Genomic DNA, 23,263 nt, shown 5'->3' with positions numbered 1-23,263 from the left:
ATTTGTAAATTTATTTGCAATCACTAATGAAATGAACACTAAATTCCTAATTGTGTCAGCTTTCAACTATACAAAAATTTATTTTTTTGTGGTTGTCTTAAATTTGCAGCAAATTAACAGTATCGATTTATGAGAATGGTCCTAAAATTAACACAAAACACGAAAAATACTCATACATGTAAATTCGTGTTATCGATATTAAATCGTTATTCGTGAATCATTTTTTTTATCCAAGCGACAAAGAAAAATTATAAACAAATACACAATGGCCGCAATGAAAGGTAAGTAATGCGTAATAAATTCTACAACTAATGTATATTAATCCTGATGCTATTTATTTCGTGAACCACTTGCTTCAATTGCCACTTGACCGATTCTGGTTTTAACCAACAACGACACCAACAACAACAAACCAACACTTGCAGCGTAAGTAGCCACCCGCTACATGTGAATACTTATTTGCAAATTCATTGATAACTTTTATTCTGTTTCAGCTTGGTCATAAGTGCACTACTTACGTGCCTGGGAATGACATTTCTGATATTGGCATGCGCTGTTCCCACACCCAAGATATTCTATCCGTTCTTCGTGCTGCTCTTCTATGTGTTATCAGTATTGCCAGTCCTAATAGCCAAACGCTCCACCCCTGGCAGCGAAACCAACCCGAAGACGGAGTTTGCCCTCTTTCTCTCAGCTGGCATGGTGTTGAGTTCTTTTGCCTTACCCATAGTCCTGGCACATTCGGCTGTTGTAAGTTGACATAATCATAGTGCTTTAACATTAAGAGAATAATTAAATCTTTCTGCATTTATTTTATAGATTACCTGGACAGCTTGCATACTGACGTTAATAGCTAACGTTATTAACTATTCGACCATTGTTGGCTATGCTATGCGTGGAGAGAGCTTTGATGCGCCTTACGGAGGCATGTTCTAAGTGGGATCTGTAAAATTAGCACCAACTGCGAGGGAGTTATGTTTTAAGCACCGACGATGGATTTTTGGATGAAGCAATTTTGAATGCAGTTCGCTCCATCACAAAAAATCAGTCAATCTCACATCAATAAATATATTCAAATAACAATTATTTAATGCAAATAACAATATACATAATAGTTTATTAACCGATTCGGTGACTTTTACTCAGGACGTGTCAAATCTAGAGATTGGGATAAAGGTTTTATGTAAATACTAAGTATATCACGAAGGCAGTTTTTTAATCTATGTTCTAGAATTTAGTAGTGAATATATTTTGTGATTTCAGCTAGGATGTCAGGTGCGTACATTTCTCTAAATATCGTTGCCGTTAGCTATCGGTTCATCTGAACTAATTCAGCAGAGAGCCGAGCAATGTAATTATTAGTACGTATGTAATACATACTATGTATGGTATTTAAATACTCAAAAGGAGCTTTAAGAACTGTTTAAAAATGTTAATTTCAGTCAGCTTGTTTTTATGAAAATAATGTCGCAGCTCATCAAAAATGTATATTTTTAGAAAAATAAAATGTGTCAGGCTGTCTCTTATTTTCTTTAGAAATTGGGAAGTGCCGTTTTTCAAAAATAGCGCCTCACCAAAAATAGAGTAGTTCTGAATGACGTTTTTGGTATTTTTTTTGGTATAAGCCAAAATCTGAAATCTCACTGTGGTCACTTTTGAGTCAAGCATTGACATTTATTTGGTTTTTGAAAACTAAAGAAAATGGAAAAAATTGCGTCTAATAATAATCCGCCTTTAGAAAACATTTCCTTGGCCAGTGCAATTTATGATGACGAAAACCAAGAGGAGCAGGAGGACGAGGGCACATTGTACGACGCAGAAGAATGGGATTTAATTTCAGAAATGGAATTCTCCACAGAGAACGACAGTGAATCCGAAGAATTTGAGGAGAATTTTACAGAGCACTTTCAGCCCAGTGTAGCACCCAGTGTAGCTTCCCATGCAGATTTGCCGATGCACAAATATCCCTTTAAACTGCAACATAATGAGACAGGGTAAGTATTTAGCATACCAATCAGGAACAATAAATATTTAATTTATTCGTCGTTGCTTTTAGAAATATATTGACCGTGCATCACACCATTAAAAATGTGGACAAGCAATTGCGTGTCCGAATCGCCGCTTGTTGTTTCAATGGGATGAGCAACAAACTTCTGGTAATTGACAGGCGGTGAGTTATTATATTTCAATTATTCTTCTATTGGGAATGCATAAGAGTGTTAAATAAATAACAGAGATTAAATAGACTTACAAAATTATATTGTTAAGATTATTGAAATTTGTGGGGAGCGTAAGAATATAATTAGCCGAAATTACTAAGAGAATTACTAAGAGAATTCTTTGCACAGCTAGTTTTAATTCCATCGAGCTCATTTAATAGGATTTTATTTTAAGGAACTAAGGACAACAAAATTACAGCATTTTTTCGCAACTAAATAGACAACGTCAAACCATACAGGGAATGATTAATTGTATTTAACAAGTTTGGAATCAATTCATGTGATTAACAGGCCCTGGGGGAGCCCCTATCTTAATTACATTTCTTGCTACATTACTATAACAAAAGTATTGTATGCCCAGATTGATAACGATTTTAATACCTTTCATTTATTATTCCCACAACAGCGGCAACATCTATGTGTTCGATTTTGTTATCAAACGATATTGGCGACTCACAATTCGAGTTCCTCAAGCGACGGTGGTGCATGCCTCACCCTTGCACCACAGTGAGTATATTGTAGGCAACGAAAAGGGACACGTTCTTGTTATCAATGTGGAAAAGTCCATTATCAGCCGGGACAATGAAGTGGGAACCGCAGCAGTTAATCAGATTACCTGGGGAAATCGCGTGCAAAGTTCCTCGATCTCAAATATGCTGATGCGCCTTGGTTCCGATGCAGCGCTGCTCAATTTAAGGAATTTAAGAGTGTCACATCGTCTGGAATTTGATCAGTCGCGACATACACTTAAGTTGGCTGGTTATATACCCAACTCTGAGCAGTTCTTCACCTGTTTCACAAACGATAGTCTGAGTGTGTGGTCGGCACACTCTCAGGAAGCCACACAAATTACGTTGCCAATCAAGGCACGAGATCGTAAACTGCGTTTGCTGCGAAACCAAAAAGCGATTCCAGAGATTGCCTTGCGTGGCGACGACGAGGATGATATCAATTCAATAGATGATTTGGAATTCGATTGTGAAGAGGAAAACTTTGCCGATGGCACGCTGCTCAACTATAGCTTCACACCAAATGGCAATAAACTGTGTTTCACCACTATCGATGGTTACTTGCTGCTGCTCAGCTCAGCCTCCTTTGAGGTCGATAAATTATTTCGGATGCGTGATTTTGTACTCAAACAAATCGAAGTGCTGCCCCAGCCTAAGGAACGTATACTCTTTGGCATTACAGCTCGTGGTCAGGCTGTTATGTTAGATCTGGAGAACACGGATCAAAAGCTTATAGTGCAACACTCAAATGGTCTCAGTCTCAATGTAAGCCGAGATGGCAAGCTGCTCAGCGTGCTGTCAAAATGCGGCGAGGTCAATGTGTGGTCCACGTGTCGCCTTTTCAATGCACTGCAGTCCAAGACGCAATCCATTGCCCAGCTGCGTGCTGTGCTCAAACAACCCAAGCTGCCAGGTCACGTTAGTGGGCCGATGAATCAAGAGTTGCGGCAGCTGTTGAAGCGGGATCGTTTGGAGGCCATGCTACGCGAGTTTGGTTGTTATCCTGAGAAGTATAGGTTCATCATATGGAGTTCGTTGTTGCAACTGCCCTGCAATGGCGTCCAGTATCAGGCGCTGCTAAAGCTAGGCGAACCGCCAATTGTGAAGCGCAATGCGCGTGGACTGCGCATCAAAGGCGATGCTCAGCGTCGTGGTGTTATCCGGGCATGGAGCTGCTTGGCTCACTGGTGCAAGGTATTTGGATACGCTGAGTTTATGCCACATCTGGTGTTTCCCTTTGTCAAGCATCTGCTGAAGAACGGATTGGTTGTGTTCGAGCTGATGGCGACGCTGCTGCTTAATCACTTGCAGCTTTGCTTCGAGTTCTATCCGTTGCCACCGGAAAACTATTTGGCCATGTGTGCCAATGTCTTGCAGTGCAATGACGAGCAGTTGTCCAAGTTCTATCAGGCTCTCGAAGTGCATGCCAAAGATTATGCTTGGTCGCTGCTAACGAATGCTTTTGCTGAGGTATTGGAGGAGCAGCAATGGCTGGCTCTTTGGGATAATATCATTACGGAGCCTCAGTATTTTATCATTTTTGTTATTGTAGCCTATAATTTGCTGCAACGTGAGTTGATCTTGCGCCTGCCGGACAAGGAAGCAGTGTTGCGCTTCTTCCACGAACAGAATCCAATTGATGTGACCAAGTTGGTTGGCAGAGCTCGCAAGCTGATGAATAAATGTCCACCGCAAGTGCATCCTCGGCGTTTTATGCCACCATTTGCACCCATTCCCAAAGGTGTTTATCCCAAATTTCTTAAATATCCCAGCAATTGGATAGCGGAAAAGGAAGAGCAGACTTTGGAACTACAGAAACAGCATCAGGAGATTGATGCACGCATTCGTCATCTTGAATTGGAGGAGTTGCAAATGATGGATCGTTTGCAAAATGGTCTCAAGCAAGAGGAACATACGAGGCGTGTGAAGGAAATGGAGAAACTCTATCAGGAAACCATACAGCGAGAAGAGGAGCGCATCTCTTGCCATCGGAAAATGCTGCTCACCTATCAACTGGAAGTGCGGCAACGCAAAAGTGAAGTTATGACCCAGCTGCAGGAGGCCGAACAGCGTCGTAAAGTATTGGAAATGGAGAAGGACATCGACATGCTGATGCACCGAATAGAACGCGAGCGACGACGCCACACTCAGGAGATGCAATTTGCCGAGGACGAGATACGCAACCAGGAACTGGAGTTGTTGGCACAGCGTTACTATTCAGATACTGCGGGAGCGCCTCTTGCCCAGAAATATTATGACAACATACAAAAAATGTGCCAGGAGCGTGATGAGCTACAACGAAATCTTCGCGAGGTTCGCACATATTGATCAGTCAATCTTAAAGAGTGATAATTACTTTTAATTATTGTTCTTTACAGATGACCATGGAGCATTTGGATAAACCCAGTCGGTCACGAAGGTCTCCGGCACCTGAAGAGCCACACTTAACTGCAATTGAGCGTTCAATTCAGGAAATACAAAAAGAATTCTCAGATATTTTAAACAGCGGCTCCAAACGTAAGTAATTATAATAGGATATTTAAAGATAGGGGTATTTTTTTTTTTGTAAAAAACTAATATTTGTAATAATAGAATTCAAAAAAAATAATTTGCGTTTATCCTTTTCGCATATTTTCGGTGATATTACATTCAAAAACAAATATTCAAAGACAAACTGCAATATAGCAATAACTGCCTATACCACAATGTGCATTACTAATTTATATATTTACAAATTATAAATACATATATATTTATCGACGCAATACTGCCTGATTAAACAAAGATAAAATTATACATATTATATTAACAAAACAATTTGTATATTTATTTTGAATTATTTTATATGCCAGCAATCAACTACGTTTAATATAAGGTTATATAAATATCATGATCTTATTGAGCAATAGCAATAATTTAATAAATAAGCTTTTCTTATAAATATTTATTTCTTTAAACCTATTTATAGAATAACTTTTGCAATAAATAAATGTTTATATTGAAAATATTACAAACAAATTGTACAAACATATTTTAAGGCAGGCGTACAAGTAATTTATTTATCATCTATCTGCTAGAGCTGCTCACTTTTTATCGAGCCTCTGATTTGGTTCCGAAGAAGGCACTATCATCTTGGGCACATTGATGACCAGGTGTATGCTGGAAGGCGGCATTTGGATTTGGTTGCCCACAACTGTAGCATATAGAATGGTTAATTAATTGATGCATTTGGATTTTAATTTGTTTCTCACCACTAGCCAAATTGTTGTTGCTGTTTTGTTGCTGCAGTTGCCGCTCTAGTGCTGCGATGCGCTCTCGCAGCTCTCGATTTTCTTGCTGCAGTTGGGCATTATGATCCTTGAGCTCCTTGTGCTCCCTGCGCATCTTGGTACGATATCTGGACGCGGCAGCACGTCGTCTGTCTAGGCTATCTTCTTTGCGATTCACGGTGGACATTGCCTTAGGAGTGGGCGCAGTGAAACTGCGTTGCTTCTTGTTGTAACTGTTGCTCAGAATAGCTTTGAGTCGCTCTTTGATGGGCAGCTGTGATGTGGGTGTCAAGCTGGCGCTACTGGGTTCATGAACAGGTGTCGTGCTTGTTGTGGTAATGCTTGTTGATAATGGAGCCTTGGAGGGCGGAGCTGCACTGGGCTTAGGTAAGATTAAGGGACGAATTCTTGGTGTGGATGTGGCACTTTTTGAAGTCTTGTTGTTTGCAGGAGCTGCTGTGGTGGTTAGTGAGAAAGTCTGTGCGGGCAGCAGCCAAGTGATAACTTGGGGTTGTATTAACTGCAGTGGCGGAGGGCCATTGTCAGTTGTGCTGGGCACTTGAGATGGGGCGTTGTGGGGTGTAGCAGTAGGAATCGGAGCAGGTGTTGGAGCGGGAGTCTTCAGCAGATCCTCGACATTGGGCACTACGACGTCCAAGGGACTATTGCTGTTGCTGACTACGGCGGGAGTTGCCGCTGACACTGTAGCCGAGTCTAGCGGATACACTTGCGGTGTGTGTAGCGAGTCACCATCCGTAGGTGGCGCCTCTGATGAGCGTGTTGGTGTTACGGGTATTGCGGTATGGCCACTGACTGCATTTTGTTCGGCGGCACGTTGAAACCCAAGGTCAAAGGGGTTAACATGCTGCAGATCCTCAAAGAGGCCAACTTCATCACAGTTCTTAATAAGGCGTGTCGGTGTGGGCGTTTGATCAGTGGGAAAGAGGTGTTCCGACTTCTGACCCAGTGATAAGTCGAGTGTCATGGCCATGTCATGTTTTGGCTGACACTGATTAAAGTTTTCGAAGCTTGCATTCTCATCTCTATTTTTAGTCTCAAAGTCGGCAAAGGAGACGGCGGATAAATCCGCAATATTTGCGTCGTTTTCCATTGTCGCACAATTTATAATTCATTAATAAACAATAACAATCGGCACGCAACACAACGCCGTCAACTAAACAAAAACAAAACCATATGTTTTAGCAGAGCCGAGTTAACAGAGAATTGATTCTGTTATTGTTATTGTTATTCTGTCTTTTCTGTATACTAATAAATCGATATTTCAGCGACAAAACATCTTTAATTTGTGTCGACAAACAATAATTTATAAAGATTTATTATTCAATTATTTTGAAATCAGACTTTGTTAAACTGAAAAGCTGTTTGACTTTACAGGGTGTGACCTTAAGCAACACTTTTGAAATATAAGATTTAACGCCGTTGGTATATACCAAAATCGAAAACTCTTAGAACGCGGCTGGTTACACTCATAAGTTGTTTGCACAAAATTTAAAAAACCGCAGAAAGTGCTTCTAAATATCGTTTATTACAAAAATTCTTGACGTAATCTTGAATAAGCTTTCCACATTAGTCGAGCAGAGTTTTGTAGTATATTGAATGTTGAGACATGTATCATTATTCTCTCACTATACGAATGGTGGCAAGGAAAGTTTGCTTGAAGCTCAAATGCGAAGTTCGCATTGCGAACTATGGGCTATTATTTCATGACGCAATTCAACACTTAATTTTGAGTTGTGCAACACTTAAAGTACAAAAATACAAAAAGTCGTTATAAATTAAAAAGCTGAACACAGTTTAATATTAAATACTTACAGTTATCATTACAAAAAGTAATTATTTTATAATTGCTTTATAAATAGTTTGGATATTCATTACATGCAGGACTTATAATATCACCTACAATTTTCAAAAATGATGACATTCAACACTTCCGTCAAAAGTCTGCGTATCGCTTTCTGGCATCTGAAGTGCAGAGCTTCGTTGCTCGAACCTTTTTTTCACAGCACGTAGGCCCAATCATACACAAAATAAGACACAAAGAAAAAAAAAATACAGCCGAAAAATATTTTTGGCAATAAAGAAAACCCCATAATTTAAAATTTTGTATCTTTTAAATTAGATTTCTCATTGAAGGAAGTAAGAAACAAAAACGAATACGAAAAATAAAACGAAAACAACTAACAGAAGACACGCAAAATGTTTTTGAGCCGCTTTTCGGAAACATGCACGCAACGAGCAATTTTCTAAAACTCTCTGGGACGTATTTATTTCTCACAAGAGGCCGCCGCAGCTTCAGCTTCAGTTTCAGCGCAGAGCAACAATACATACTTGTCTTGTGGGTCAAGTTCAGTATCCAAATCCTCCATAGCTTCCCAAGCCAGTCAAAATGGTGGGCACCCCATCCCATCGGCAGGCATAGCGATAGCAAGAGCAAGAGCAAGATCACAACCAGCCACAGACGAGGAAGATGCAGAGCAGAGCACAGCATGAAAATTAAGAAAAAGTGATGCGTAATTACAGTCATTCTCTTTCACTGCAGCAAACGGGCGATTCCGTACCGAACCCGACCAGAGCAGACCCGTCCAGACCAATGTCGATCTTAAGCCCAATGCCGGGTTTGTGGCTGCTTGCTGTTGCTTGTGGACCACTCTCGGGTATGTTGCATGCAACAGACGCGGTTTTTGGACAGCCATGGCCGCCGCTTGCCGGTAGAAACAATCAGTTTGAAGTTCGTTCGCATAATTATGGGCAATTTTCAAAGAACATGCGTTCCGATGAACATCTCTTTCTCTCTCTCCTGCTGCTGATGCTGCTGCTACTCCTGGTCGCATTCAAAGTCGCAGTCGCAGTTGGCTTTAACATCCATCGTGCGCGCCATTTCTGCGCCGCGACGCATACGCAATCCACAAGATACATTTTTAGTTTTGCATTTGTTTCGCCAGATTTGAAAATTACAGGTTGTCCTTGCTTCGTCTCGTCACTGGCAGGATGCAGCACAGATTTTAAGCAATGCTCTCAAGTTCTTGCTAGGTTTTCTTATATTTTTTTTTGCCAGCTTTCTTTTCTGGGAAGTTTTATTTGTTGTCAGGACTCAACCTGTTGCTAGGCGCCTGCAGCGCTTTTGGCTAATGAGCTGACTGCATTCCCGCTATCGCAAGCATAATAATTCATAACGGCACCAACAATGTGCAATGTGTTATGCTGCCAGGACAATAACCGACGCAGGACCCTTGTGGCATTTCATAAATATTCAAAAATACGAAACTTAACAAGCTGCATCCTGTGTATCTTTCGTTTCCTTTATGAAATTCCTAGAACGCCCCACATTTGTTTTGGGTTTAGTTTTTGGACTTTTTGGACAGTTTGTTTGTTTTGGCTAGCGGGCATTTTGCATAAATTCGGCGTTCTTCTTTTTCCACGGTTGCATGCAGCGGAATGGTAAATGGCTTACAACTTGCCACAAGACTGAACTTTTTGCATAACTTCAAAACTTTTCTCGATGAATTTTGAGTACGTTTACTTTTATGATGTTTACATTGCTTTTTATGTATCAATTAAAAAATCAACAGCAGCAACATTATTGCTTTTTTTGATATTATATATTTTAATCAATACTCTTTTTATGCAACTTCCTGCGCCGCTAGCATCGATTTCTGACTCAACAGACTTCCTGTGCACACAGCCGGTCGAAATGGAATGAAATGATTTTTACTTTTCCGACGGCAATCGCAGACTGAAACTAAGCCTAAAGATAGCTACTATTCGTACGAAAAATTTCGTTTTTTTTTGTGTTTTTGTGTTTTCTGCTTGGCATTTTTATTGCCAAGCTTTGCGTCTAACTTGGCGCTCAATAATAATTTCATAATTATGGGTTATCTGGCAGTCGCATTCGTAAATAAAAAAGCCAAACGGCAAAAAGCGGCAAAATATGAAACCAAAACAAGCGCACAAAACTTTATCACTGACTTTTGTTGCTGTTGTCGTTGCTGTGGCTGTTGTTGCTGTGGTTCTTGCAGCGTGGCCGAGATTGATTGTCGCTAATGGGCGTGATGTGGCTGTGGCTGCGAGCAGTTCCAGTGAAAAGCCCTCACAGACGCAACTACAGCAGCAGATACAAATACAGATATAGATAGAGATACAGATACAGATAGAGATAGAGATGGAGATGGAGACAGGTAAAGGTAATTGTTTTAATTGCCACTGAGTCGGTCGGCCGAAAGTAGATCACGCGGCATTAGAAACTGCGGCCAGTTATAGAGGAAGTCGCCATCGACAACGCCAGCAATTAATTGTGACCTTGACCATACACACATACACACTAGCACACTAGATATACATTGAAGCTGAATCTGAAGCTAAAGCTGCGCCTGTCTAACGGTATTTAGAGCTGCGGCTTAGACACAGAAATTAGCCAAACATTTTTGGCCGAGTTTAGCTCGTGCGGCGAACGCGCCACTAAAGGCAACTTTAGGCAGTCATCATCATCATAAAGACCACAAAGCGAAAGGATGCCGACAAGTGAAAGAGAGGCTATCCAGGGCCTGGACTTCAACGTCGAGCTCAACCGCTGTTGTTGGCGGCGGCACTCATCACGCCGTGATTCGCAAGATGATGGATTGCGTTCACTTTTGATGTATCTGCCACTTTCAGCTCACAATTTAATGCCCCACGTTCATGGGGCGCTGCCTAATTGCTCCTCCAGCTGCCTCCTCTCCTCTCTTCTGCTATCGTTCTCTTTCTCTCATTTGTAGCTTGCCACATCATTTCCATTTCCGTTAAGGCCGCCGGGCTGTTGTCGCGGCTCCAACCCCATCCCCAAGTCCAACTGCTTCTACACATCGCTGCGGCTTGTATTTGATATTTATTCGATATCAACAACAAAATCAAAAGTTAACAAAACTTTCGTTTTTTTCGTTTTGTGTCTCCTTCTGTCTCTCACTTTTTGCCGGCGGCAACTACAACGCGCCACAGTTGAAGCATATCCTGCGCTTGAGGCGCATCCTTGGGTTGCTCAAACATAATTGGCGTCTGGAGGCGTGCCCCTTTGCTCTACAGACTTGTGTCTAACATGCGCCAGGCCTGGATTTAATCTGGATCTCGCTCCTCGCGGTCCTTTGCTTAGAGGGCGTGAGTTCCCTATAAAGCCCAAGTTCCTTTCAAAAAAGGGACATGCGCTCTGGGCAGTCTTTTTTTATTCTACAGTTTTTGGGCTTTGTGGGCCTCGAAACACACCTAGGCCAATAACGGTATTAGATGTGAGTGTGCGTGTTTAATTGCATGTTTCTAGATATCGTTGTGTGTTTTCAAAGGAATTCGCTTGCAAAAGGAATGTTAAATGCGTCATGCAATATCCAAGACTTGGTATATCTAAAAATTTAAACATAATCAAAAAACATGCAAGGAAAATCTAATTCAATTCTAACTCTTTTTAAAGTGAAACCTCATGGCTAAACATTTTCTTGCAAGATAAATGATTTCATCCACAGAAAAGGTGTAAAAAAGACACCATAATTCAATTTTCACCGTCATCCACTAATGAATTCGCTTAAGACAAAGCCGCAGAACGAAAAGATCATCTCGTGTACACAAAGTCACCGAGAGAGAGACAAAACCATTAACCCAAAATTTAAAAACCTGTCAAAATTCATCAATGAAACTTTGTCTTTGATTGTTGTTGTTGTTGCTTGACCCCAGCTCTAGGGAGTCCAGTTAGAAATACACAATTAATTAAGCAAATCTCTTATGATCGTCTTCTGAGGCGGCAGTGAAGAAGCATGCAAAATATCTGGAGGCCACACCGGTGACTGTCACTAATCCAGCAGTTCCGTTTCCCTTTGAATTCATATAGTTGAAAATTGAAGCACTGCTAAAAATAAAATATTTAATAAAAATAATAAGTGACTATTTATAAATTAATAAACTGAAAAAATTATGGTGACAGCTAAATATTAAAATAGATAGAAAATATACGTAATAAAATATGTGTAAGTTAAGCTAATTTTTTTTAATATAAATTTAAACACGTAACTTAATAATGTGGAAGAAAGAAGAAGCCACAAGTACTATAAATTATCAGTTGTAATCAAACATAGTGGTTCTATTGTTTGTTATAAATAAATTGTTGTTAATAAATAAATAAACAAGAAATGTTCTAGTATTATCTATAATAAATATTTAGAAAAATTCTAGTGTTATATTAATATTCAAAAATAAGAGACAAAAAAAGTGGCAGAAGTTATTTTGATAGCAACTACATTTTCAATAAAGAAATAAACGGAAATAATTTTTATAATGATTTTTTTTTAACATTTAGTTAAAAAATGTGAGAAAAATGACTTGTAGTTACAAGTTATAGTTTATTTTTAATTGAAAGATATTCGTTTAGATCCGGAATATGTAAATAACTTAATAAATATAATAGAGTAATAGTTTAATATTTAAAGAAAAGAGAAAAAAGTAGTATCTAGTAATATAAATTATAAGAAGTAGTTCAAAAAAATATAAAAAATGTAATAATTGTAAATATAAATAATAAAAATTGTTTATATCCCCTAAATCTTTGAGCGTCAACATTTTCAATAAATAAATTAACACAGAAACTCCGGTAATAGTAATTTAACTAAAAAGAAATATATAAGTAATCTAGTAATATAATTTTTATAAATAGTAAATCATTAATTATAAGTTGAGCACACATTTTTCCCCAAATAAAAAAATAAAAAATCTAGTATTAAAAATATTAAATATAAACATTTTTTATAAGCCCTAAATCTTTGAGTGCTCTCATTTTCAATAAATAAATGTAAAAGAAAAGTTTTAGTAATAATAAAATATTGTGGTAAAATGAATGAGCTTTTCAAATGAAATAAATAAAAATAAACAAATATTCACCAAACGCAGTTTTTAGTTTTATTTGCCAAGAGATGAAGTAATAATCGCATAATAATAATTCGTATAATTGTTAGCTGCCATGTGTCATATAAACTCGAATAATTTCTTAATTCTCATTCGCGTACAGCTCCAATTTAATTAATTGCGCTGATTCTAAGGAAGTAACAGCATCGTGAGGACAAAGCTTAGAATTGACAGCTTGTTGAGTTTACAAGGAAAACATGAATAATTGGACAGGTGTTGCGTGAATATTTTATGCAATTCATAAAATAAATGCAATGCCTAAAGCAAGAGTAATATTCATAAAAAACTACAAAAATAAAAGTCTCGCGTTTGTTGGTCTAATAAAGTGATGGTTGGCTGTCAGAAAGGCAATGAAATGATTAAGCTATTTGTGGAAGTGGATCACAACTGATACGCATTCATATGCATTCAATTGAGTGAGTGGTTTATTTAGTTATTTACTCGTTCGTTTCTTGTGACCCTTCATGATACTCAAAGTGTTCTCCCATTCGCGATTCACCCGCGGCCATCTTCAACGGTTGACTCCGTCGGTTTCTTTTGTCGTTTCGTTTTTTTTTTTGTTTTTTTGTTTTTATTCTACTGTATCTTTTGCCATTGACAAATGATTGGCAAGCTGGGAGTTGAAGTTAAAGCTAAAGTTGAAGTTGAAGTTGTAGCTGAAGCTGAAACTGAAGCCAAAGCCATTGCAATGGCCAGGAGAGTGAACGCGATGAGACGCAAGTCAAAGACGAAGACGGCAGCAAAAACTCATCAATTAAAAGTGCTAATGGCTATAATAATGATATGTTAATATCACTCGTAGCTATAACTATTCTGCTTTTGTTTTGTTTTTTTTTTCTTTCTTTTTTTTTGGCGCACAACTAACTGCGTTTTCGATCAGTTAACCCGGCGAAAAGGTAACAACAAAGGCCCCAAAATGCTGCTTGGAACAAAAAGCGGAACTCCAAGTCAAAGACGAAGACTGAAGACTCAAGACACAAGCTGTAGACGTAGCCATAGCCCTAAGAATGTTGCATGATTAATTATGCTTTGGCGACTTTTCGGCGCTCTTTGCGAAAAAGCCACAAACATAATACATTCATAAGCATTTCGCATTTGGTTCATTAGCGCATTTCTTTATCTGAAAATGAAAAAAGCAAGATACAAAATAAAAACCACCGATCGGTGGCCAAAACAACTCACGATATGTGTCATATTAATTAAGTTTTTTGTGGCACAACCGTTGCGGATGTGATGCAAGTCGATGTCGAACTCAAACGGTGGCCATAGAAAGTGTTCCGTTGGCTTTTGGCAGGTGTTAAAGTTGCAGCAGAGTCGAAATAGTTTTGAAACCTAATGTTTTTAGATTTCTGCCAAACTTAACTTATAAACTACATTGATGTTTAATCGTTCTTCGATTGATTTTATTGCAACACCCAAAAATTTGATAGATGGCATTTGAAATATTGATTCCTGGCTTCACTTTTGTTTTATTTTTTTGTTCTTTTCGGCTGATTTATAGCTTCAATCAAAACTCATGAATATGCACACGCATATGTGCTCAGCCGGAGGCGCTAAAACTTCTGATTTATGGATGAAAAGGAGCAGCACAGATACCAAAATCAGATAGAGTTGATATCGATGCGGATACAATATGGCACAATAAATATAAATACGTGTATGCAAAAGGACGAAAGACTGAGGTCAATCGGGTCTTTTGGACTGACAGGCCAAATCGCCAATAAATAAAGCAAATGCCGCGATCGCAGAGGATCGACACAGAGAGTCTGATCGCAGTTTACCTTCAGCTGGCCAGCTGGATGGACATGCGCATTTTTCACCATTTTCAGATTGATACGTGCTGGAATTTTTTGTGTGTGCGGGAAACGCGTGGTTCCCCCACTCAATTGGAGGAGACATGTGATATATGCGTCTGCAGAGTCTGGGACGAAGTCTGAAGGTCTGGCATTGGCCCGTCATGCGTATGCCTAATGATTGGTTGTGCTGGGGTTAAGAATTATTGTTGAACTCCTGGCGGATGTAGTGCATCATTTGCAAGCGCTAATGATAGGTCAGCTTCATCGTGGAAGTAAGAAAAGGAAGAGCACAACTAAAATAAAATGAAATGCTCAAGTTAGATACAACATTTGCTTGCATTTTAATTATTGCGCGTCATACGAAAATTTATGCATCCGTCGGCTATTTTTTGTGTTTCGAATGTATTTTTTGGCAGACAAACCACTTTCGACGGGGTCTTTTTGGCCAAGTCAATGATGGAATAGCAATAGACCGGCCATTGCGTGCTAGGAGGCCATCACAGAGCCAGAGAAATTGCAGCCAATTGTAATGCAAAGTTCTATTCCGACAGCCAAAGCCAACGCCAACGCAATCCAACTACGAGTATGCCTCTGGGCCTCGAATTTCGAATTTAACTTTTGTATGTGGCTAGATATTTGGCCAACAAAAGTTACCTTGTTGTTGTTGTTGTTGTTGCCAACGACTGCGGTGGGTAACAAGTTTGGAAAATTTGCGTTTCCGGCATTTGCAAATTTACAATTCGCGCCTTGCATTTTGACAGAGATGGAGCTGCCAAAGTTCGTTCTTTTTTTTTTCTCCTCTTCTTTTTTGGGGTAGCCATTGTGTGGGTGGTTGGTTGGTTTGTTAGTTGGATGGGTGTTAGACCTGTCTGCGGTTGACTGGTATACTAACTGCCAACTGGCAACTGGCAACCGTTATGTAAACGTCTTTGCGCGCACGTTTCGTTTTACAATATTTTTGCTACTGCGGTTGTTTGCCAAATGTTTGTAGCGAGGCGGTGTCAAAGTGGGGTGGAGAGGGGGAAAGAGGTTGTGAGTTTTACCGGGCGGATACTGGGGCTAACTTACCTTAAACATGCAACACTTTGCTGCTGCACATAGCCATAGCTCAAATGGCAAAATGTCGAGTGTCGGGTGTTTGGCTGTTGGGGATTCGGGTGAACGGATATGCTGACAGGCGCTTGGCATTGGGGGCTGCTCCATTGACTCAATAAGCGCACGTAAAACAAGCTTCACAGATCACCAGCAGCTAACCTTAACAAGATCAACAGCTTTTTGTTGTTGTTGCTATCGCGTATCATGCTCTCCGCTCCCATATAAATCAAAAAAACACAAAGTGCGCCACGTTTGTACGAAAACAAAACGAAACGTCAAATTAAAATGCAAATTTAATTGATGTATCGGTCAGTGGCGGCAACTAGTTTCCAGACTAAACACACACACAAATACACACACACACACACACACACACACACATGTGGCCTAGTCGAGTGACCAGAGACTGATCATTAGACGGTTATAGTAGAGCTAAGGCTAACTAAGGTGCACTAAAAATTCAGCGGAAATTACACGAAACAGCAGCGAGCAGAGACTAATGCAATCTTGCAAGCGGTGACTTTGCAGCTTGCAGCTTGCAACTTGCAACTTGCAACTTGCAACTGGCAGTTGCAGTTGCAACTTGTCAGTTTGCAATTTGAAACGCTGTGTGTCTAATTACACGCATTTCGCATTTGGCCACAAGGAGTGCCCCAACCGTGGCGATTTGCCTTCGAGTCTTCGATGGCGACGCAGGATACGTGCCTGATGTCTATTAAGTAATAGTTGTGGGCCACCTAATATCTGTGCAGCTAATGGGCGCAGCTTTTTGAGGGCGTGTGCTTGCAGCAGTTTGCCGCCGTCGTCGCCGTCGCCGTCGCTTGCAACATCAACCTCGGAGGAGGCACATCATCAAAGCCAGCTGCAACTGTAAACGCCGCGAGGACATTATCATTAGCAAGCGTCTTCCATTTGCCTCGCATTTCACTTGTTGCTGATCTCTCTCTTTCTCTCCCCTCCCCTGCCTTGACCAACCGGGTCTTGACTTGATTCCACAGCCATATCAATTAGTACTAAAATCTAAATTGATACGCGTTGTCGGGTATGAGAAGAACAGGGGAGAAAACCAGACAAGTGCATATTGCATAAATTAAAATATATTCTTTAGTTAAAGTACAAATGGACAAAAATACAAACGAAAGAGAGTACAATTTGATCAAGGCTAATGAAATTTTATAAAAGCAATGTAAAAAAGCGAATAGATGTGGAGTAAAAACTGTTTACAAACAAACTTTCATAAGGAAAACAAACTGAAATAATAACGATTTAACAATCTTAAAAAATATGGAAATAGTATGCGATTTACATATTTATAAACTGATAATACATACTCGTATATATACATACTCGTATAATAATGTTATATTAAATATTATATAACAAATTTATATATATAATGTATATTTTCACTGAATAACTTGACAACAGGGAAATAATCAGTCTACGAAATTTTTAAAATGTTTTTGTATGTAAACAAATAAGAATATAATAAATCTATTAAGCAGAATTGTTTATCTGTCTTGTAGTTTAATATTAATTTTTTACATGGATTTTTAATGAGCTCAACTTGGAGTTGAGCGAGTCAATCGCACAGGCAAAGTTCAATCGAAAAGTGGAAAGGTGTCTTTCAATGTCAGAAAAGGCAAAAGTCAAAAGACAGCACTAAAAAATTGTAACTAGCGTTGCAGCCGCAGCAACAACAAAAGCAAAAAAAAAAAAGAACAACAATTGCAGCAATAAGAATCGCAAGAAACTTTAAGACAACATTGATCGATGCCAGCAGTCAATGGCAAAGAAGTCTTGAGTTTCGTATTCGTACATGCAGATGCAGCGAATGTATCTGACAGATACTTTACACACACACACATACACAGAGTACACACTATGTTGCCATATGCCTGTGTGTTCTTGAAAATTTCAAATTGGCTTTAGCTGCTGTCGCTTTGCATGCAAGCCATTTGTTGTTGCTGTTGGAGCTGCTGTGGCTGTGGCTGTGACTGTTGCTGGTTGCTGTTGCTCTTGCTGCTCATGCCAAGATACTTTTTTGAAGTTACCTTCTTTTATTTTTTATATCGTTTTTTTTTTTGTGTGCAGCTGCAACGAGTTGAGGCCAAAATGGCTGCCAAAGCCATGGACCAGGCCCAGTCCTCATTCGGCTGCTTATTTTTCATCTTAGTTTTGTATGTTGTTGTTGTTGCTTTGGCTGCTGCTGTTGCTGTTGCCTGCTTTGTGCTTTATCGTCTGCTGGAAATCTGCGCACGTTTTGCTGGTCGCCGTCTCAGTTGTCTGCGCGCCTTCGCCTCCTCCAACGTCGCCAGCATTTGCGACTTCTTGGTTGGCTGGGGGCCCTTGAAGTCTCTTGGTCTTCGTCTTGAACATCGCCATCGCCATCGCTGTAGTCATCTCTTCTTTTAGCTTTTGGCTGTCTTGGACTTGGCAGCATGGCTGCATTGCAGCTTTACGTTGAGTTTAGTTCATTCTTCGTTTCGTTTCGTTTCAATTTTGTTTTTCTTTATACGTTTTATTTATTTTTTTTTTGTTCACAAGAAATCTTCCAGCGTCAGTTGCCGATGCCGATGCCAATCCCGCGTCCCCTCCCCCCTCGCTTCCCCGCTGGCCAAGCTGTCAGCCACTTGGCAGCGTGTTTGTTAACATATTGTATTTTGAAGGCGTGGGAGCCGCATTGCAGCTCAGGCACAGACAACAGACAGACGGACAGACAGACAGACGGAGGCAGTGAAGCAGTGAAGCCAGAGAAGAAGTGGAAACGGCAAAAAGAAACGTTTTAATGCAGCCTTCTTTTTGCCTTTTGATGCCTTTAAACGCCATTTTCCCTTGACTTGGTTTCAGTTGTTGCTTTGGTTGCTGGCACCGACACTTGGACTCTGGGGTTCTTTTGGCTGTTTATTTTCTAAGCCTGGCCATGTTATTTGTCAATGCATGACAATTTTATTGGCTTTTGCTGCCCTTCGCCAAACTTGATGGACGTCTCTGCGGTTTTGGGCCACTCTGCATCGAGCAGACACTTTAATTTCGTGCACAGTCTCCGTCCGGCAGGGACACGAAGGCATGAGTCTTGCTTGGCTCTCTGGACATGGGACATGCACAGTGCCATTGCCATTTTTCGCTGCGTGCACAGTGCCAGAACAGCAAAAGAAACGAAACGAAACCGATCATGATCAGGCAAAAGGCAAAAGCCGAATAGCGATGGCGATGGCAATGGCGACGGCGACGGCGACTTGAGGCACCATTTAAGCACTAGCACGAAGTAAATCACATCACGACCCAAGCATCGCCATCACTATGGACATGGACATCGATATAGCGAACGCCAGAGAGTCTCGGCTCAGCCTCAGCTCAGCTCAGCTCTTGACTTGGCTAATTATATAGTTTGATTTGTGTTGCCGATATTTGGTGATTTGCGCTAAAGCGGCAAATCATGATCCACGGGTGTCGGAAAATTCAAGGAAAAACGTTAATTTGCCAGCCCAAAAAGAGCGAGAAGAGCGACAAAGCACAACTGCAATATAAAGAGCGATTTGAATGTGGCGTTGGCGTTTTTGCATCGCTGGCGGCAGCTTAAGGAAATCACACGGAATCGTGGCCAGTTTGAAGTATTTTTGTTTTTCTCTTCATTTTTCACTTTCAGTTAGTTGCTGCCGCTCTGGTCCGACAAAAATACAGCTAGCTAAGAATTCATTGTCTTGGTTGGTTGACTTGTTTCCACCAATGCCCCGCGGTCACATTCCAATTGCTCCTCCATTTGACGTTGCCGTCGCCATTTCTGTGGCTTTTACTGTGGTCGTTGCTGTGGCTTTTGCTGTGTTGCCGTTTGCTGTGGTGGCATGTATTTTGCATATTGACGCGCGGCATTTTGTAAGCACATTTCACAGCGCAATTGGCATCGACAGCAACAGCAACAACAGCAACCACAGCAATAGCAACAACATGCTGGTTTCGTTTCGTGCCAAGATAACCCAACGATAACCAACTTTGACTACGACTACGAGTACAACACATGCATGTGGGGCCCAGAGCACCTTTGGCAAATGTAAAATAACTCACGACATCTCGACAAGCCAAAGCCATAGCTAAACTCAAAGCCAGCTCATGACTCATGCAACAACAGCAACTACAACAATCGTAATAAAAGCAACAACAGCAACCAACTAGCACGACCCCAAGTCAGTCCGCAAATCAACGCCAACACTCAGGCGAGAAAAAAAAAAACACACACACACACACACACCAACATACTCTCCTATATATGTATATATAAATTTATATATACGATTACATTATGAAAAACAAAAGCCAACTGCTGCTCCGTACTACTGACATTTTTATTGAGTGTCTGTTTGATGGACTTGAACATCACGCCAACTCTCTGAGGTTTGTTTTTTCACCGTTTTATGCTTTTTGTGCAGTTAATTCCAGCTATCTGTCAAGCCCCTCTGGCTACTCAAGTCAATCGGGGCAGTCTTATTATATTCACTCAAAACTATCATCAGTGCAATAACAATTTGATAAACTTAATTCTGAATAAACTCACCGCTCAATTCACTTTTTTCACATTTGTTGTAGTTTCGAATGCGAAATTAATTTAAATACTAGCCATTGAATAAGTTATTAAATCAAAGTACATATCGATTTGCATTCCTATTGGTGTTATTATGCATAAAATTATATATTTTAATCTGCAATGCACAATATAAATCAGATCAATAGGTTCATAAGTTATTTGACAGTTACAAATCTCTTTTTCTTGCGACTTGCAAGATTTAATTATTAATATTGTTTCTTATTTGCTAAAAGAGAATTAAAGAGAACACTGATTTGCATTCCAATTATTTAAGTGATATATTTTAATGAATTATTTGTATCATTTTAATTTACGTAGAGTAACTTTTTATACAACGCTGCACGTTAATGTTTCATTTAAAATCTAATATCAATAGATCAAGTTTAATTATTTTTGCGCTGTTAACTATCCTCTTATAATATTGCTTCAATATAAATTTAATTTATATTGAATTTATTAGTTTAGTAAAAAACTTTCTTTTGATTACAATTAGCACAGATTTATCGATTTGTGTTATTTTTGCAATATCAACAGCCACTGATGCATGTTTGTGTTATTGCTTTACTAGATTTTATAGAATTATTTCTTTATATTTATCCAAATGTTTATAATAGACATGTGTTGTTTTTTGCAATATTTGTTTTTTATTACTTTACAAGATTAAATTAAATTGTTTCATTAACTTTAAATTCTCTTTTTGTGTACTCCATTTTTAATTTTTTAGATTTGTCATCATTTGTTGTTTTTTTTTTGGTAACTATTCTGAGTTAGATTTGTGTATATACATATGTTTTCCATCTTCAAATTTCTCTAAGCTTAAATTAAAATAATTGTAATGTAATTTATTTAATATTGGTGAGTAAACAGAGTCCTTTAGAAAATTATATAAAATTGATGAGTTTATTGAGTTCTCTTTGGAATATCATCTAGTTGTAGTTCTATAAAATTATTTCATTTTCATCTATACTAGTAGGGTAAATAATGTTTGTAGAATAATTAGCTAACGAGTAATTCTTCTGTTCGTAAATTTATCTAACAGTTCAGCTTAAACTCAAGGATTAGTCGTACCTTAAATGATCTATGACATGCTGTCTAAAAGAAAACCAACCTTAAGAAAAACTCAATTCTAAATATAGTAGATAAAAGTACATTTTTTATTAGCTCACCTCAGGAGAGTCTGGAGTCTCTAGTCTGGTCTGGGCCAAGAGCTGTGTACTTACAATTGACCCTCAGCCAGGCACATTTCCATCGAATCAATAACCATACATCATAAGTATATAGTTTAGCACAAGGCGGAGTCCCGGCAGCATCTGGGCAAATTTCTTCATCGGATCGAGCCAAAGTCGCATCCTTTGCTTGGGCATGTTTTCCTTTGCCGTTGTTGTTTTTTTCGCGCACTGCCCCCAACATATTTTGATAGGACTTTTGATTTATTACAAATTGAAGTTGATTTTAATCGAGTGTTTGCCAAAGTCCGCACGCTCCTCGCTGGTGGAGCAACATCGAGAGCAACTGGTCGATGGATCGATTGGTCTGGTTTTTGTGGGTCCTCCTCAATCCGCAATCTGGTCGGTTGGATGGTGACGCTGACGGGCTGATTGATGAGCAGCGCAGCTGTCGAGCGCGTTTGAAATTTATGACAAAATATATGAGCCGCACTTTATCAAGTCGCTTCGATCGCGCCACGCTGCGAATATTAATTGGAGCGACTTTTAGGAAAGTGTTTTCCATTTAAATTGAATCCAATGCCCAACATTGTTGTGGCCAGCAGGCGAGTCGCCAGCAATGTCCCAGCTTCGTTTCGGGGCATTCGTTGAATATTATTTTGATTATAATGTGATTATTTATGCTTGGGCCAACAGGCCGATCCTCAGCTGAAGCTGAAGTTGATGCTGATGCTGGACGTTTGACACTGATGGGAAGATGAATCCGCATCCGCCACAGATCTTGAGTGACCATGTGTGTGTGTGTGTGTGTGTTGGTGTGTGCATGCAACGAATTGATTTCAAAATTACAGTAATTTTCACAATTTTCTAATTATTTAATCGATTATTGATTTTTGATGTGCGCTAAGTGGCTCACTTAGTGCGTGAGAAATTGATGTGAGAAATCATTTGGACGCGCCTGCCTCATCCACATCTCAGTCCATGCGGATGATAATGGGATGAGGTGTTGATTTGCCTGACGATCGTTATGTGATATGTGAGTGCTTATCTGCTTGTGTGTGTGTGTGTGTGTGTGTGTGTCATCGGGAGCAATTCTTGTTGTGATTACTTCTTTTACTTTGCACCGGGTGTGTAGGCGTAACTAAATCCAAACCACCGGCTAATGACTCAATTAGGCAAAACAATTTGTTATGGAAATTACCAAGCTAAACTCACACCAAGCCATTGGTCATTCGCTCAATGGAAAGCAAAAGTTGAGCCTACACAAGAAATGAGTGGCAATAAAGCCAAAATACACAACAGAGCCCAAAAATAAAATTGATGCCAATTGGGACGAAAGTGAAAATTCAACGAAGCGGCAAAAAGTGGCAATTGAAGAAGCGGCTCAAGAACTCACTGAAGCTAAAGAGCAATTTAAGTGTCGCTTCGTTTCGTTTCGTTTCGCTTATGCTGTTGTTATTGTAATTTCATCTAAGGCCTGTCCATTTGCGGGTGTTACAATTTTGGTTGCCATCAAATTGATGGCGCTTTTAGCCACCTCTCTTTCTCTCTCTCATTTTTTCTGCGTGCCTACCGCGCTGAGATCGAATGCGATATAATGATAATGCTGATGACGATCGTAATGAGCTGCAATTGTTGAGCTTTGGAGTGTGCCACGATTGTGGCCAGCTCACAGCTCCCAGCTCCCATCC

General features: G+C 39.7%; 3 protein-coding genes across 5 annotated transcripts; 2 read left to right on the top strand and 1 right to left on the bottom strand.

Moving 5' to 3' along the window:
• Positions 1-407: 407 nt before the first annotated feature.
• Positions 408-1,127, top strand: LOC117566675 (leptin receptor gene-related protein). The gene is made up of 3 exons (XM_052004780.1): positions 408-426; positions 495-750; positions 820-1,127. Exons 2-3 carry the CDS (start codon positions 529-531, stop codon positions 934-936), a joined length of 339 nt encoding a protein of 112 aa, XP_051860740.1. The 5' UTR covers positions 408-426; positions 495-528; the 3' UTR covers positions 937-1,127.
• Positions 1,128-1,547: 420 nt separating this feature from the next.
• LOC117568174 (TBC1 domain family member 31) lies at positions 1,548-14,517 on the top strand. Of its 3 annotated transcripts, none has more exons than XM_034248606.2 (5): positions 1,548-1,994; positions 2,057-2,170; positions 2,626-5,041; positions 5,107-5,245; positions 5,321-5,524. In XM_034248606.2, exons 1-5 carry the CDS (start codon positions 1,702-1,704, stop codon positions 5,467-5,469), a joined length of 3,111 nt encoding a protein of 1,036 aa, XP_034104497.1. In that variant the 5' UTR covers positions 1,548-1,701; the 3' UTR covers positions 5,470-5,524. The 3 variants fall into 3 exon arrangements, with proteins under 3 accessions (XP_034104497.1, XP_051860734.1, XP_034104498.1); XM_052004774.1 differs by lacking the exon at positions 5,321-5,524 and adding an exon at positions 14,435-14,517 and having other exon boundaries at positions 1,549-1,994; XM_034248607.2 differs by lacking the exon at positions 5,321-5,524 and adding an exon at positions 8,138-9,014 and having other exon boundaries at positions 1,549-1,994.
• On the bottom strand, positions 5,764-7,173 carry LOC117568176 (cyclic AMP-dependent transcription factor ATF-7). The gene is made up of 2 exons (XM_034248611.2): positions 5,980-7,173; positions 5,764-5,921 (listed from the first exon to the last, which is right to left on the bottom strand). Exons 1-2 carry the CDS (start codon positions 7,106-7,108, stop codon positions 5,812-5,814), a joined length of 1,239 nt encoding a protein of 412 aa, XP_034104502.1. The 5' UTR covers positions 7,109-7,173; the 3' UTR covers positions 5,764-5,811.
• Positions 14,518-23,263: the final 8,746 nt, after the last annotated feature.

This window comes from Drosophila albomicans, chromosome 3 (assembly GCF_009650485.2).
Source record: "Drosophila albomicans strain 15112-1751.03 chromosome 3, ASM965048v2, whole genome shotgun sequence".
In the NCBI taxonomy this organism is placed as follows: domain Eukaryota; kingdom Metazoa; phylum Arthropoda; class Insecta; order Diptera; family Drosophilidae; genus Drosophila; species Drosophila albomicans.
This window is presented reverse-complemented; position numbering and strand designations above follow the sequence as displayed.

Excerpts from the sequence above, each read along its gene's own strand:
- LOC117566675 (XM_052004780.1), top strand. The coding sequence starts at position 529 with ATGACATTTCTGATATTGGCATGCGCTGTTCCCACACCCAAGATATTC. Across the intron at positions 751-819 it reads TCCTGGCACATTCGGCTGTT|ATTACCTGGACAGCTTGCAT; the intron begins GTAAGTTGACAT and ends TTTATTTTATAG.
- LOC117568174 (XM_034248606.2), top strand. The coding sequence starts at position 1,702 with ATGGAAAAAATTGCGTCTAATAATAATCCGCCTTTAGAAAACATTTCC. Across the intron at positions 2,171-2,625 it reads CTTCTGGTAATTGACAGGCG|CGGCAACATCTATGTGTTCG; the intron begins GTGAGTTATTAT and ends TTCCCACAACAG. Across the intron at positions 5,246-5,320 it reads TTTAAACAGCGGCTCCAAAC|AATTCAAAAAAAATAATTTG; the intron begins GTAAGTAATTAT and ends TTGTAATAATAG.
- LOC117568176 (XM_034248611.2), bottom strand. The coding sequence starts at position 7,108 with ATGGAAAACGACGCAAATATTGCGGATTTATCCGCCGTCTCCTTTGCC. Across the intron at positions 5,922-5,979 it reads CAACAACAATTTGGCTAGTG|TTGTGGGCAACCAAATCCAA; the intron begins GTGAGAAACAAA and ends TATATGCTACAG.